The 15881-nt window shown below is 38.6% G+C and overlaps 2 protein-coding genes across 6 annotated transcripts in view; both read right to left on the reverse strand.

Annotated features, from left to right (window-relative positions):
- The window catches only part of LOC306865569 (signal transducer and activator of transcription 5B-like), a 94910-nt gene extending 85052 nt beyond the window's left edge, over nt 1–9858 (reverse strand). The window contains exon 1 of one of the 2 annotated variants that reach the window (XM_079410260.1): nt 9691–9858. The gene's annotated coding sequence lies outside the window, so the exon portion shown is untranslated. The remainder of the gene's footprint in view (nt 1–9690) is intronic. The other variant, XM_079410262.1, reaches the window with a different exon arrangement.
- Nucleotides 9859–13696: 3838 nt separating this feature from the next.
- stat3 (signal transducer and activator of transcription 3 (acute-phase response factor)) overlaps nt 13697–15881 on the reverse strand; it is a 35961-nt gene continuing 33776 nt past the window's right edge. For 2 of the 4 annotated variants that reach the window (XM_079415218.1, XM_079415217.1), the window contains exons 22-23: nt 15421–15521; nt 13697–15341 (exon numbers count right to left, since the gene is read on the reverse strand). In XM_079415218.1, coding sequence (XP_079271344.1) covers nt 15235–15341; nt 15421–15521 — 208 coding nt within the window. In that variant the 3' untranslated portion in view covers nt 13697–15234. The remainder of the gene's footprint in view (nt 15342–15420; nt 15522–15881) is intronic. The other 2 variants (XM_079415216.1, XM_079415215.1) reach the window with 1 other exon arrangement.

Raw genomic sequence — 15881 nt, forward strand, 5'->3', positions numbered from 1 at the left:
ATGAATTTTATGAAGTATGAATTTTAAAGTGCACATTTTAAACTGCAAATAACCATACATAACTGCACAGTAGAATTTACTCAACAGAGGGACTACATCTCTATAAAGAGACCATTCTGCTATTCTATAGAACTATATTAAACATTTTCACTACCATCAGTTGTCAGAGGCCCTACAGAGGCACACGCCTACATTTCCTAGCTGCAAAATCAGCTATCAGGTCATCATATGACAGTTTCTGAGCCACGTCCCCATTGATGCTGATGACAGCCAGACCACTTAAACGTTCCTGCCCCATTGATGAACGCAGGTACGTTTTGATGAGTTTCAGCTTTGAAAAAAAAAATTTGTATAATTATTTTGTATATATAATTTTGTATAATTATTTTGTATATATAATTTCTATATACAAAATAATTATACACAGTACACGCACATATATCATGTAGACACAAACTTTTATTTTGGATGCGATTAATCGAGATTAATCTTTTCCCAGCCCTAATAATTTGACAACTCTGTGAATATGAAAATATACAAACACTGAGATTGTGTTTTTTTTTTTTCTAATTTCAGTTTCACCAAAAGATGTCGCCCTTGGCCGAACCTCTTGAAAATGACCGCATAGAACAACAACGAAAAAACTTTATCTAAGCGGTCTAATTTGGCAAAATCACATCACGTTCAGTTGCAGGGTTTTTCTAAAGTTCACCTTACCAAGAGGCAGATAGGCATTATATTGAAGCGAAGAAATTACAATAGGGAACGTTCTGCACTAATAGCTATATGCACACACATCTGTAACGTATAGCCTACCTAGGGGGAAAATTAGCTTTATTTGTCATTCAAATATGACGATGAGGACCCCAACGATTGGCCTTCCTTTCCTTCTCAAACAAACTGCATCTTTAACAGCCCAAGTTTCAAAATTTCCCGGGGGAGAAACCCCCGGACCCCGTTAAAATAAAAGACTCAACATGCAGGGCTAAAGCCCCGGATCTTTTGCACTACTAGCGACGCGGACGCGCCGACGCCCCTGGACATGCATACTACACGCACAAAACTAACATTTTTATTTAAAACATTGTCTTACCTGCAAGCGACGCGCGAGCATCATCCCGCTGTCTCTTCTTTTTTCTTTTTTCCGCCCCCGACTCTTGGTGCCTTTTCGAGGCCATATCTGAGGTCGGTGTCGGCCAAATTTGAAATTGATTGAAGCATAATTGAACAGACCACTGGGAGGTGGGGAAGGGGGGGCACCAGAGGGAGACTGGCACAGAGATTCACCTTTTTCTCGACTAATTTGGTCTAGGCCTATATTACTTTTGTATTGCTTTTGTATATTAACATGCTAGAAATATTTTATTTGTTATTTATACTAGTAGCCTATATTGTGATGATATTTTCACGACCCAGATTTTTTGGTGCCCCCCCCAAGCACTTGGTGCCCTACGCGCAGTGCGTGATGTGCGTGTGCGGAGCGCCGGCCCTGCTTATACACATCTGTATCCCTACACGTACTGAGTTCATATTTATACAAATACCCAAGCCACATATATGTATTTAAATCAAGATAATTCAGCAAGATCTCTAAATACACTGCACATCCCTACAGTCTTGTCAGTCGAAATGTACTTCCACTTCACTGATTCGGGCTGGTCTCCATTCAGTCAATCAGTTTGTTCCTATGGGAAGCTCTCAGAATGTCACTTGCTCTTTACCGCTCCGATTTAACCATCTGAACTTCAATTCTGCCTCAGTATTGTCACTCGTCCTCTACAGCACTCACTCTTTTATAGGATGAATGAAATATGAATTTCATGAATAAAAAAAAAAAGACTAGGCTATATAGGGAAGATTTAACGATATACAACAAACATAGTTAACCGATTTAATTAGTATTAAAGCTTGAAATCAGGTATGCGAATAATGAATGTGCACAATTAGCATAATATGAATCTGGGAAGAATCTATGCATATATCAATACATTCTTTTACAAACCGTCACCACTGTTCTGAAGTTTGGGGTATTATTATTGGAAATTATTACTTTTATTTAGCAAGAATGAATTAAATGTGTTCATAATGTTACAAATCATTTGTATTTCAAATAAATGGGGTTCTGTTGAACTTTCTATAAAAAAATAAATAAATAATGTATCACAGTTAAAAATAGTAAGCAGCACAATGCAGCACCAAATCAGCATATTCACATTTCTGTAGGATCATATAGAAAAATCAGCTTTGCAATCAAAGGAATAAATTACATTTTAAAATACATTCAAAAAGAAAACACACTAAATTGTAATGATATTTAGCAATGTTACTGTTTTTACTGTATACAGATCCAATGTAGCCTTGGTGAGCATTAGAGACGCTTATTTTCAAAAACAAAAAAAGAACAGTAAAAAATCTGACCCAAACTTTTGAACGCTAGTGCGTCTACGTCCTAAATTTCAACACAAGTATTTTTCTCTGTCGCTTCCCCTTCAAACTCTCAGTAACTGTTGCTTATTAAAAGGAAACATAAAATGAATTAAAACTTTGCCTTAAGACAAATCTAAAAAAAAAAAACATGTATAAGACAAGCAATTATTGAATTTTAATATTTCTGTGGGTATGTGCCCTGTGGATATTATATAATACTGTCGGTATTAATTTCCAGTGTGCACAAGTGGAGAGATAATTATGCAGTGGACAGTCAATATTACAAACACAGCAGTCATTCATCAAACCCCCTGGGGACTGACAACTAGGTGACTCTCAAATTGTCCTGTACATATAAAAGCAGAGAAGAATGGCTCAAATATGATCTGGTGACTGAAATCAATGGCATTCTTTACAATGGCTTTTGCATCGGAAGTTATAGAAATGCAAAAACTAGCCAGAAGGGTGGTCCCACGAGGACAAAATTGTTCCCTAAGGCCATATTCCTGCTTGCATTCACACTGTCAGAAGGAACTCTGAGGTGACTGAGCCGGCCAACAACATCAACAACTGCAGGGGGAGAAGTGCCTGGATCTCGACATCGGTCCATCTATTGCAGTTTCCTACACTCTAAAAAAAAATGCTGGGTTAAAAAGTGCTAATTCTCGTGCCAGTGTGTTGCCGAAATCTGAGCTGGTGAAGGGCTGCTGTTCACAGGGGAACTGCGAACTTCAGACCGTGGCCTCGTGTTTCACTGGCCACCCAGCAACTTAGTTACTCAATATAAGTCACCCAATAAAATGACCCAACAAGCTGAACCCCAGCATTTGGGGGAAAAAAATAACCCAGCATTTTTTAGAGTGTAGTACTAGAAGCTAATTTAGTCCCCCAAAAGGCGTTCCTATAATCAAAATTGTTCCCAGTTTCTGAAGGTGAACACACCAAAAAGTGGGTACTTCTGGAAATAGTTATAGCAACTACGACAACATTCCTCCGGTGTGAAAGCCACCTCACAGCAGCGCTTGTAACCATAGTGACTGATAACGATAGTAGGCTAAATATCAGGACTAGTAAGCGTCCTTTAGGATGTGCTTTTGAAACAGTTGAGCATTCCAGACAAAATCGGTTGCTTTCATCCTCTCAGATATTATGCCAAAACCTTATATTCCTCAGACAACAGGTGATAACCTTGCTCTCCGACCACACAATCATAGACAAAGTTAATATGTAATAACAATTACATGCTTTGGTCATCATCTGCTGTTCTTCTTAAATCAGACCAAAATTCATAAATCGAAGAAGCACTCTTTAACCAAAGAACCATTCAGTGATCAGATCAGAAAATAGAACATTTACAAAAAGAACATTTTCATAATCTGAAGAAACATTTTCCACTATTTTGTCGTATTGCAACGTTCCATGAATGCTAAAAGTTCTTTATAATACCATATATACCAACAAAGAACATGTATTTTAGGAGCATATGGCCATTTCTTATACAAAAGGTCACAAAATTGATTGATAAAAGCATGGATGCACATTTGCATCTCCAAAAACCTGAGAAAACAACACTTTGAGAGATGCAGTGGGTGTGGGTGACTCCAGAGCAAGTGGCATGAGCATTTAAACTGAAGATCAAAAGTCTTTCCTCTTTTGCAGTAAACACCACTTCATTGGGAGTGACTGCTAACAGGCTTAAATTAACCACAGCAGTTTCTCTGTTTCTCATCTGAAGCTCTCTTATCTTTCTGTCTACCCAAGCAGTACAGAGCGAGATGAGCACTGGATGGGCGGATGGCAGGTCAGTTAGCAGATCGTGAGAAACCCAAAAAGACAGATAGTGTGTAAACCCCAGTAACAGACGCAAACACTGGAAGAGGAAGACACCAGCAAAGATGCATAGAGAAAGTGCAAAAACAGAAAGTGAAAGTGCATGAAAGAGCTTGTTAAATATAGATTTAGAGGAAACTAAAAAGTAGAACGCACTCTTGCAGTGGTCAATAGTAAATACTCAGTATAGCTGTTTTAGTGCTCAAAGATTGTAAGTGATTACAGTCTAGACAGTGTTATGAAATTTATTAAAATTACACTAAGTATGTTCAAATAAAAAGCTGCTCTAAATTGCACAAATTGATGATAGTACTTGTTTCTGAATGAACAAGGATTGAGGAAACTGCTCTAGGACTCGCTAAATTTCCCTTACTTTCATTTCCTCAATCTCTCTGACTTTTGATTCATGAAGTGTTTGAACGACACAGCAAGTGCTCCATAGACATGCATACTGTATACACACCTCATGGCCAAAAGGATGTGGACACAAACATCTAAATAATGGGTTTGGCAAGGCCTCGTGAATCTTAATGCTACAGGATACAATGACTCGCTTGCAACTTTGTGGCAACAGTTTGCGAATGGCCTTTTCTCTGTCTTGTGCACAAAGCGAAGTCTACAAGAAATGATTTAGTGAGTTTGAAGTGAAGAACTTGAATAGCATCCATAATGTGCTCCAAATAAACACCTTTGGGATGGATTAGAAATATGACTGCAAGCCAGATCCCATTGTCTACTAATGGTCATGTCTGAATGTAAGCAACAGGGTATCTGCAGGATTTTTAAGACTGGATTTAAGACCTTTTTAAAGACCTGGACAAATAAAAATTAATACCATATGAGCGGGAAAGGGCAGTGTCTATGGTAACATATTAATCTGTAAAAAGCATGATTTACAGTTCAGATGCAGGTTTTCACAAAAGCAAAAAAAATTATAAAACGGTAGTTTATTTCATAAAAAATACTACTGACAAAACAGTGTATTTTTAGCTAGACATTGTCATATGAACAGACATTACTCGCACTGATTTAACTGATATTTCACTAAACTGAACCCCAGCTCATAAAAGACTTTCAAACAACATTTGATTCTACATTTGTAAACAAATCCCACAAGACAAAACATAAACACACCGGCAACGGGACAACCCTCATCCCATAAAAATCTGGAATACAGAATCAAGGCACAGATCAAGGCACTCGCTCATTTGGAACATGATCCCTGATGTTGGTTAAAAAATGCTAACCATTAGGCGTACAATCCAGAAAAACAGGTCAAATGTGCTGATTTTACTGCACAGACCTTTGATTCGCTCTCGCATTTACAGGTGCTCGTTAAAGGAGAGCTTTCCAAGAAAATGCACAAATATTTGTGTAACCAAATAAAAAAAAAACATAACTCTGCCCTCTACTTTAGTTTACAGGCCTTCTTTCAGCTCCCTCTGCCTTTCTATCTTTTCCTCTCCTTCTGTACACAGTGTGCCGGTCAACATATTGAACGCATTCCCTGCACAGCACTCACGTCCCAGTCAACCCTCTCAAACGCTTTGTGTCGACTCAGGGCTCTAGACTGCGACCAAAATGGTTGCATTTGCGAAAATGTTTTGAGAATGTGCGAGTTCAAATTTGATGTGGTCGCATTTGTGCGAGTGCATGGTCTGCGCTGCTCCATACAGTGAGCATTGCAGAGCCGCGGCACATTGTAGCAGGAGCAGTGCCGATCCTAGACTTCTGGGGGCCCCATGCAAAACTTTCCAGAAGGGAGGGGGGGGGGGGGTCATGGGGGGTTGATCTTTCATGCTTCGGGGGCCCTACGCAGCATGCGTATTCTGCATATAGGGAGGATCGGCTCTGAGCAGGGGTCATATTTCACTAATCACAAGGAGTGACAGAAGTGCTTTCAGTGCGAGCGCTTCAGGTGTAGAGCCTGGTTTATACTCGCCGTGTCAGCACGAGCGTGAAGGTGAACATGTTGGTATTCTTGTGGGCTGTCACCGACAGCCAGTTTAGTTTTACTTTTCTTTTTGTTTTCGTTTTAAAAAGCTTGTTATCTTTGCTGTTTACCTCACGTTACGCTATGGAGGCTTTCTTTAATTATATATTTTTATTTTTTTTATTTGATTCCTCAGTGTTTGCTAACATTCTGTAATTTATTAGTCAGTATATAATATAGCATGTGGTGTATGCCATGCCTCGTCTTATTCGTTTTTGTTAATAAACGTTACGCAAGCTAGATTGTCATTATAGCCTACTGTTTTATTGTTGTGCTTTTTAATGAAGAATAAGTATAAATCCATCTTTAGTTGGTTGAAAAAAGTGAAAGGTGCATAGATATGAGCAAAACAGACAATTATCTTTTCTTGTAAAATGTGACACCAAGATCGCGAATTCCTGTTCACAAAATTTAAAATCACAAATACTGATGAAAAAGAACAATTTAATTTTGAACACTCTTTACCATATAACTATAAACTATTATAAAAGTTAATCAGCATGCATTGATAAATCCCATGTTGTAGCAAAAAAAAAGCGACCTAATTATGTACTCATGCGACCAACTGAGAAAGTTAGTCGCAAAAGAGCGACCAGTGAGAAGAATGAGTCTAGAGCCCTGCGACTCCAACAAGAGGGCATCAACCGCACAAACATTAGCAGCACAGGTCAACCTAGGTTCTACAGTCCAGCTAAACAAATACACGGTGTGCCAACAGGGCTAAATGTTCAAATGCACCACCAGTTCACTTATTTATGAAATGTGATATTTCAATAGACCTGAGGTTCACCAGAGTTTCTCATCTAATCCCAAACCAAATCCTCTATATTCCTTATTTCTCACAGGCAGGGTTGGCCAAACAATTTTGCCAAGCATGTGTTAAACTTCCAGTCGTGGAAAGGCGTCTTTACTCGGCTGAGTTAAGGCTGCTCTGTGCCTGCTCAAAATTCAGTGTAGACACAATGCCTCATCAAAGTCAGACTGAATTATGCCTGCTCAGACCCACCTCAGCCCTAATATCAAAGTATACAGTTATGTAATTGCTTTGTAAATCCATTTGAAGGATTAGTTCACTTCCAGAATAAACAATCCCTAATCATTTTCTTACCCCCATGTCATCCAAGATGGTAATGTCTTTCTCTCTTCAGTCGAAAAGAAATAAAGGTTTTTGAGGAAAACGTTCCAGGATTTTTCTCCATATAGTTGACTTCAATGGACCCCAAATGGTTGAAGGTCTAAATTGCATGCAGTTTCAATGCAGCTTCAAAGGGCTCTACACAATTCCAGCCGAGAAATAAGGGTTTTATTATTATCTAACGAAACAATTGTCATTTTCACCCAAAAATAAAAACATTTATTGATTTAGCAGACGCTTTTATCCAAAGCAACTTACAATTTGGGGAATACATCAAGCGATTCATGTTAAAGAGGCAAATAGACACAGGAAGTGCTCGTAATACCAAGTTTCAGGCATTGTTCAAATAAGTACAAGCAAAGAAGTATAAGGATTCCACCAGCCAGGAACAGTGAACGAAAATGTTCACTGTTGAGCAAAAATGACCAGATTCTGTACTTTTTAACCTCAAATGCTCATCTTGCGCTAGCTCTGCGATGCACATACATACTCTGTGTACTCTGGTGCAAATAAGTTAGGGCAACTCCCATCTCATTTTCTCCTATTACTTCAACCCATACCCTAACTTATTTTATTTTACCTGAAAGGTTTCCTCAAAAACCTTAATTTCTTTGCGACTGATAAAAGAAAGACATGAACATCCAAATAGTGCAAATAACTGTGTCAGTATCCGGCAGACACAGAACAGCATACGCTATTTGCGTCCAGCGGATATTCTCCAAAATGGTGCTACGCTGACGCGGAGGAGAAGAATGGTTGAATAAAGTCGTTACTTTTATTTTCTTTGTGTACAAAAAGAATTCTCAACGCTTCATAAAGTTCAGATTGAACCACTGATGGCAGATGGACTATTTTGATGATGCCTTTCATACTTTTCTGGGCCTTGACATTGTTAATTACTTGGCAGTCAATGGGACAGTCACAGAACTCCCGGTTACAATACTTCTGGAACTACGGCTGGAAAGAACTGCAATCATGTCTAATAGTTTAATCAAGGGTTTAACATTTAGCTAGTTCTCTGGTCATTTTCAACATGCGCTCATAATAAACTTGCAGTTAGGATATAGTTCTCAAACCCCAAATTAACACAAAAAAAAAAAAAATTTCTATCTATTATAGGCTATAACACATCTAAAAAAAAAGATACATAATTAGCGGAAATAAATGAGTTCTGTACATTTTAAGAGCATACTAAAAAGCAATGTCTTCCCATTAATAAAATCGCATACGTACAACGCACATGTATAGGTTACACATGCAGCCTATGATTGCACAAAAGCGCACACATGCACGCGCTTGACACTGTTGAACGGAAACTAACAAACTGCATGATGGGAGATAAAAGAATCTTCTGTGGAAGATAATATCAAAGGGGAGAATAGAGAGCATGCCTTCAACTTTCTTACTAGGGCAACAGCAACTGTCGTGTGCCAGGGACGAATAAACTCAGATACATATAATTAAAAAAACACCCATTGCCCTTAAAGGTTAAAGCTGGTCTAAATGAGCGTGCGCGCACGGCTTTCTCGTAATCTGCTTGTTTCTTTGCAGTGACAGTCGCGAGGCCAAAATGAATGTGACACCTCAAAACGGAAGGACAGTTCGCAATTCGGCAAGAGGTATGGCTTTAATAACACACTCCTGCTTTATTTAAATCTCCGGTCACAGCCGTATTGAATCATGGCGAGTGAACGGTCTCAATCATTAACTCTTAACGTTATAAACTTTAACCCAATGAAACCCCTTTGGCTCTTGAACCACGAGCCCAAAAGAAGTGCTGCTTGCCGACAGCTCCGCACTATGGCTCAAGTTATCCCCTCATAACGGTAAATTCAACAGCCTGGCGAAAACTTTCGCCCGCTGAGCGCTTATAATGTGTCAGAATGAACTTCAGCCGCGAACCGGTCAAAGGCGCAGAAGTATGGAGCTGCGCTCGCTGGACTGGACTGGAGAAGGAAATGTGAGCTGGACTGTCCCTGAGACTTGACAGGCGTGCTGGTGGGGGGCTGGACTCTCTGCCTGTTGATCCGATAAAACAACAACAACAAAACAGGGTGCAAGAGCTTGGGGCTTGCGAAACACTGGTGGGAAACGCGCACTGTCTGAACTGAACAGGAACCTTTTAAATAAGACTCTATTAGACACGTCATATATTTTGAAACGCTAAGAGCTTTAATTCAGCGTGAAAAGTCCAGCCCAGTGGAGCCTCAACAAAATCAGCCGTGGACATTTGTTTATCAACAACTAGCTGTTAAAGCAACAACATTTAAGACACACTGAAAGCGCACAGACGCATGAAACATACCTCGGCAGGTCTTCTCGATCCGCTGTCGTTTCGTATAAAAGTGCAGTAAAGCTCCAGAGAGGCAACCTTTCTGCCCTGTCTATCTCAACCTGCTGTGGGTTACGCAGTTTTTCATGTGCTTCCACCCCTCCTCCCCTCGCTCTCTCTCTCTCTCTCTCTCTCGCTCGTAAACGAATCGTTCGTTTGAGTCGGATCGCGTAATGAATCATCTGAACCGTTTCACAAAATCTCTTTAACTTTCACTAATCGGACTTTAACGGGTCCGAGCAGTCCTCGAGTCAACAAATCACTGAACTAAGACGCTTTCGTAGGCTATGCATGACATTTTAATCAACACGCATACAAAAATGGATTTATCAAAACGTGAAAAAAACTATATTTTTATTTTATTTATTTATTTATTTATTTTTGCCAAGAGACATTAGCATGAATGTAACTGCAAATTATATTTAGGTTCTAAATTAAGCCTAATTTTGTAATTTTACAAAGCTATTTTTACAAGAGCTAAAAAACAAACTGAACCGGGACACATAAAATGTCTTTGTAAAAAGACTCCATTAAACCCCATCATTGATAAAACTTAATAAAGGTAAGTAATATATAACCTACAAATGGTTAGTCAATGGATTAAACACGTAATATGTCAAACTGAGACTACGTGACGGCGTAATTACGTCATGACGTAAGGAATCATTCTGCTTTGAATCTGATCTTTTAAGCGAGCTGTTCAAAAGAGCCGATTCGCGGAAATGATTCGGACTTCCCATCATCTTTCGCACTTGTAACCGCCCGCTTCCGGTGTTGTTTCACTGGTGAGAGAGTCGCGCAGTTTATGCAAGGATCTGTAAGGTAAGGCAACTGTAAGGTAGTTCGCTGTAGTTAAAAAGCCGCGCGCACTTTAAAAGGCAAATTATTATTTTCGATATGTAAAAGGCTTGATACGCGCTGCGGACAGGGGCGGGGCTATGAAATATACAGACGGCCAGCGGAGCGCGAGGACTGCTGATTGGGCATCAGCGTTTGCGCGTGACTCGAGTCGAGGGACATAACGCAGAAAAACAGTTACTTTGAGCTGCTGAAGCGTGCATAACGTGAGTACAGCTCTTCTAGAACCGATAAGGGTTCCCACGGATGCAGAAAACCTGTAAATACAAGGGAATTAAAACTGTGCATTGATAAGTCCAGGAAATTAAGTATTAAAAATAATGGAAACATGACAATGTAGGCAGTTTTTGCAGTTTTGTCTTGCATGGAGCTTGTAAATAATACAATTACAACTGTAAAATAATTGTTCATTTGTCGCTTCTTGTTTAGTCAACGATTCATTACGACTTGGTATGAATCAAATGTATACAATTTTTATACATTTTATCGTTGGAAAGGTTATGGATTTTTATTGAAATAGTTAAATAGTAGCCTATATATATATATATATATATATATATATATATATATATATATATATATCTCCTTTGAGCTTCAGCAAATGGATTATTATTAATTTAGCAAGTGTGAGTTAAAATGTGCTATAATATAGCCTACTTATTATGCAAATATAATACTATGATAATAGCCAGAGGTAAATCCATGTAGATAGGACTTCATCTTCAGCTACGAGCTCAGCACTTTTACCGGCTCAGGAGTGCGGCTCTGGGAAACGGCCAGATCTTGAGGGAGATCCTTTTTTTTTCTTTTTTGGCAGTGTTGCGACCCTTATTTCTCCTCTCCTCGAACCGTGCTTCGGAGACGGAAACAAACATGTTCGATTCGACAACTGAGACAGACGGAGAGCCGCGTGAAAACCGGATCCAGGCTGGACACGCACCACGCAACATGCGGATGGAGGCAAGCTGAGATCAAAATACTGCGGCACGACTATAGGGTCAAAGCGTGTTTTACGGGTGAGACGAGATGATAGAGGGCATATATGTAGTGATATGCTTCGGATATGTCTAAAATCGCACGAAAGTATGTAAATAACGTAAAGGAGCATAACATTTTCCCCCCCTTTAGTCTCTTTTCCGCTCATTCTCTCTGCAGACTCATTCTTTATGGGTTTTAATTAAAATTGGTGCAATTATTGCATTATCTCCTAAACACGGTAATTAAATGAGTGTTCAGTGCAGCCGTATTGAATAGGTTAATATTGCCCCCTGCTGGTTATACAACAATTACATTCACAGGCATGAGGATTGGGCTCGTCGCACTGGATGGGTGTAGAGCTAAACACAATTCAAGGTAAAGAGTGTCAAGAGTTAATACAAATATCAACTGCGTGTGTGAGTGAAATGCTGGACAATAATGTATAAGAAACACTTTCCTTTACTGAGACGAGAGCAACGGGCTCAAACACACAGTTGCCTTGCACAGCTCTTCAGGTGCAGCTGATAAACAGCCTGCATTGGATGGACTCCCATCTCGGCGAGATGAAAACATTGATTTGGCACAGGGATCCTCAAATCTGGCCCACTCCTGCAGAGTTTAGCTCTAACCCTAATCGAACACACCTGAGCATGCTAATCAGAGTCTTCAAGATCATTAGAAAATCACATGTAGGTGAGTTTGATCAGGGTTGGAGCTAAACTCTCCAGGCCCTCCAGGGAAAGATTTGAGGAACGCTGATATAGCATATTCTCTCTCTCCGAGAGACACAGCTGAGGGGGGATTTGTAGAATCAGAGGGCATAATTTAGTTTTCATTGACGATAAGTGGATGTGTTTGTGTCCCTTATGTTTATCTAGATGTGTAGCTATATTAACGCAAGGTATATTTATACACGTATCTGTTTTTTTATGCCGCAGATCTCTCTTGATATTAAAGGAATAGTTCATCCAAAAAGTGAATGTTTACTCACTCTCAGGCCATCCGAGATGTAGAGTTTGTTTCATCAGAACAGATTTGGAGAAATTTTGCATTACATCACTTGCTCACCAATGGATCCTATGCAGCGAATGGGTGCCGCCAGAACGAGAGTCCAAACAGCTGATAAAAACATTACAATAATCCACACGACTCCAGTCCATCAATTAATGTCTTATAAAGTAAAAAGCTGCATGTTTGTAATAAACAAATCTATCATTAAGGTGTTTTTTAACTTTCGGATAAAATAAGAGTCCTCTATCCATAATCCTGCTTTCATTCACATCCTCTTTCCTTTCAAATATTATGTTGATGCAATAACTATATATTCATTAATACCACAATGCAGAAATATGAAGGGACTCATGTATTAAATGTCAGAATCAGTGCAGCTTCACAGAGGGCTTGCCAGGAATAAAATATACTTGAACTACAACTACTATAATGCTGTATTATGGATTTGGGGGTGAAAGAAAGCTAACAAAACACAAATAAAATCCTGATTCCCTTCCAATTTACATAAACATAATAGAGTTAAACTGATTTATTCTCAGTCCTCCTGAGTGCAAACATTTGAACGTATAAACGTTGTTACTGCAAACCTAACAAACAGCTGGACGTCTAATCAAAGAACCTTGACGAAAGGTCAATGCGCAATGTCCAATGCAGTGTCTCTATATCTTTTTAACCTTTAGAGCAGAATGGCTGGGGTAATGACAGGTAGACGGAGAGAGATAAACACTCAGTAATTACCATTTGCGTGAAGGCAGATGAGATTCATTTAAGAAGAATGACCTTTAAATATCCACTGAAACATAATCGCTTAATTTTGTTCCTCTGGGTGATAAAATGGCCCCAAAGAGCAACTTTTCAGGGCCGTTTATTACAGGAAGACCATGTAAATGCCAGTCCTGATTTCTCTAACTGTAGTCTATGTAGTTCTGGCTCTGTCTCTTTTTTTCACATTGAAATGTGTGGTCAGAAGTGGTGCTTTTTGAACGTATACAGTCTGAACACAGAACAGCAACATTCAAAAGTTTAGGGTTGGTAAGATTTTTTTTGTTTTTCAAAATACTCAGGGCTGCATTTATAAGATCAAAAATACAGTAAAAAAAAACCCAAACAGAAATACTGTGAAATACTATTAGAATATAAAATGGCTTTTTCTCTATTTTATTGTTTTATTTTATTCCTGTGATGACAAAAGCTGAATTTTCAGCATCATTACTCCAGTTTTCAGTGTCACATGACCCTTCAGAAATCATATATGCGCATTTGATGCTTAGGAAGTATTATCAAAGTTGAAAACAGCTGTGCTCCTTAATATTTTTGTAGACTATTTTTTTTTTCATGATTCTTTGTTGAATGCAAACATTATTTATTTGAAATATATATATTTTTACTGATGCTTTAAATCAATTTAATGCATCTTTGCTGACTAAAAGTCAATTAAAAAAAAAAAAATCTTACTAACCTCCAAATGTTTTTTTTATACACATCCCAGATAACTGAAGAAATGCATCAAGGACACAAACAGTTTCTCATCAAGAATTCATTGTACAATAAAGTGAATATACATAGTGCAGTGTATATATAAGAGTATACACACCATAAACAGAGTGGAAGGACAGATACACAGAGTGGGAAACAAACTTAGACTGACAGACGTTTAAAAAGCAGTTAAACAATGAAGAAACATCATTTTCCATCATATTTCCGTTTGAAGCACTACCTTACATGACAACACAACAGATCAGTGAATTAAAGAATGAAATTATAAATATGTGTGCGTATTTGTATATATGTGCATGTATGTGTGTCTGCGTCTCAAATTCACCATCTAATTATGTTGCAATAATAGTCCTGCTGGCTCTGTGGAAGATTTTTCTTGCTATCCAAGTTAGCGCATTAAACATCATATTGGAGACAATAATATGCTGGAAATATCACATTTACTCATCTGCGTAATGTATATTTATCTTTCATTCACTTCCCAAAGACATCCAATAAAAGAGTAAAATATTTTTCATCAACATTAAGATACAGTAAATTCATGTAAACCAGAAGCTAAAAGGGACGTTATAGACCTGCATGCACAGACTTGCTTTACAACTTATGAACTCACCATAAATGATAACTTCTATACCAATCCATTCCATCAATACTACCGTGACGTTTACACCCCTTCTCACTCATTTCCAAAGATCAACATAAAGAACAAAGAATTCACTGGCCCTATGCTATGCTAACAGCTCAAAATATGTTTTATGTTTGCTAACACCAGTGGACATTCATTGAAATACATGTCAAAGGCTATTTCTATTACTAAAAAAAAAAATAATCATATGGCTACCATACAGTCATGGCTAAATGTCTGCAATTAAACATGTTAAAGAGCCTTAATATTCACACTTTCAATGACAAAGGTCAAAAAAGCTAAAAACCTGTCTTGAAGGTCTCACATTCCTATATAAAAAAAAGCAAATAATAACATCTTAACCGCTGAATGAGCTAAATTGCGTATTGATACAAAGATGAAAGGTTAAAATTTTGCTAACTTTTGGCTATGACCGTAAAAACAGAGAAGAAACAAACAAAAAAATGGCTTGGAGCGTTATGTACATAATTATTCAATGGAAATTTTAAAAAACAAAACAAAAAAAAAACCACTAAAATGTTGGAAAACTAAGCATTTCGGCAGGTGTCCATATCGGAGACTGTCGAGGCTGCAAACCCTTCTCTCATTGGTGAGGGATGATCAGAGCTCAACTCCATGTCCAGAGTGAGAGATTCTGGAGGGAAAATGGAATCACAGGATTAGGAGACCCAAAAATGTCTGCAATGGATATTGAGAATGCTGTTTTGACTTACCCAGAGGTCCTGGGTTGGCCTCGGCAGCTTCATTGTGCATGAGAGAGTCAAGTGTGCGAGGGGACATTGGGAACAAATCGCTTGTGTTGCCAGAGTTAGTCCTGCAAAAGAAAGAAGGCACACATCAGACAGGACACAAGCTACAAATGATCAAACAATCATTACTTCCAGTACATACAACCGCTAAGATTTAGTAAGTTTAGAGTTAATTCTCAATGTAATGAGTTAACCTTCACTCTAATAACCACACGACTCGCACATCCCCACACTCAAAGTCATACACATGAGCATCACTTGGGAACTTAAATGGATAGTTCACCTAAAAATGAAACTGTCATCGTTTACTCACCCTGTTAGAACTGTAAGACTTTCTTTCTACTGTGGGACATAAAAGATATTGTCCACATTTAGGTAAGTCAAACGGCTCCAATGTCGTCAGAGGTTTGGAACCACATGAGGGG

Source organism: Barbus barbus (assembly GCF_936440315.1).
Source record: "Barbus barbus genome assembly, chromosome: 4".
Lineage (NCBI taxonomy): Eukaryota > Metazoa > Chordata > Actinopteri > Cypriniformes > Cyprinidae > Barbus > Barbus barbus.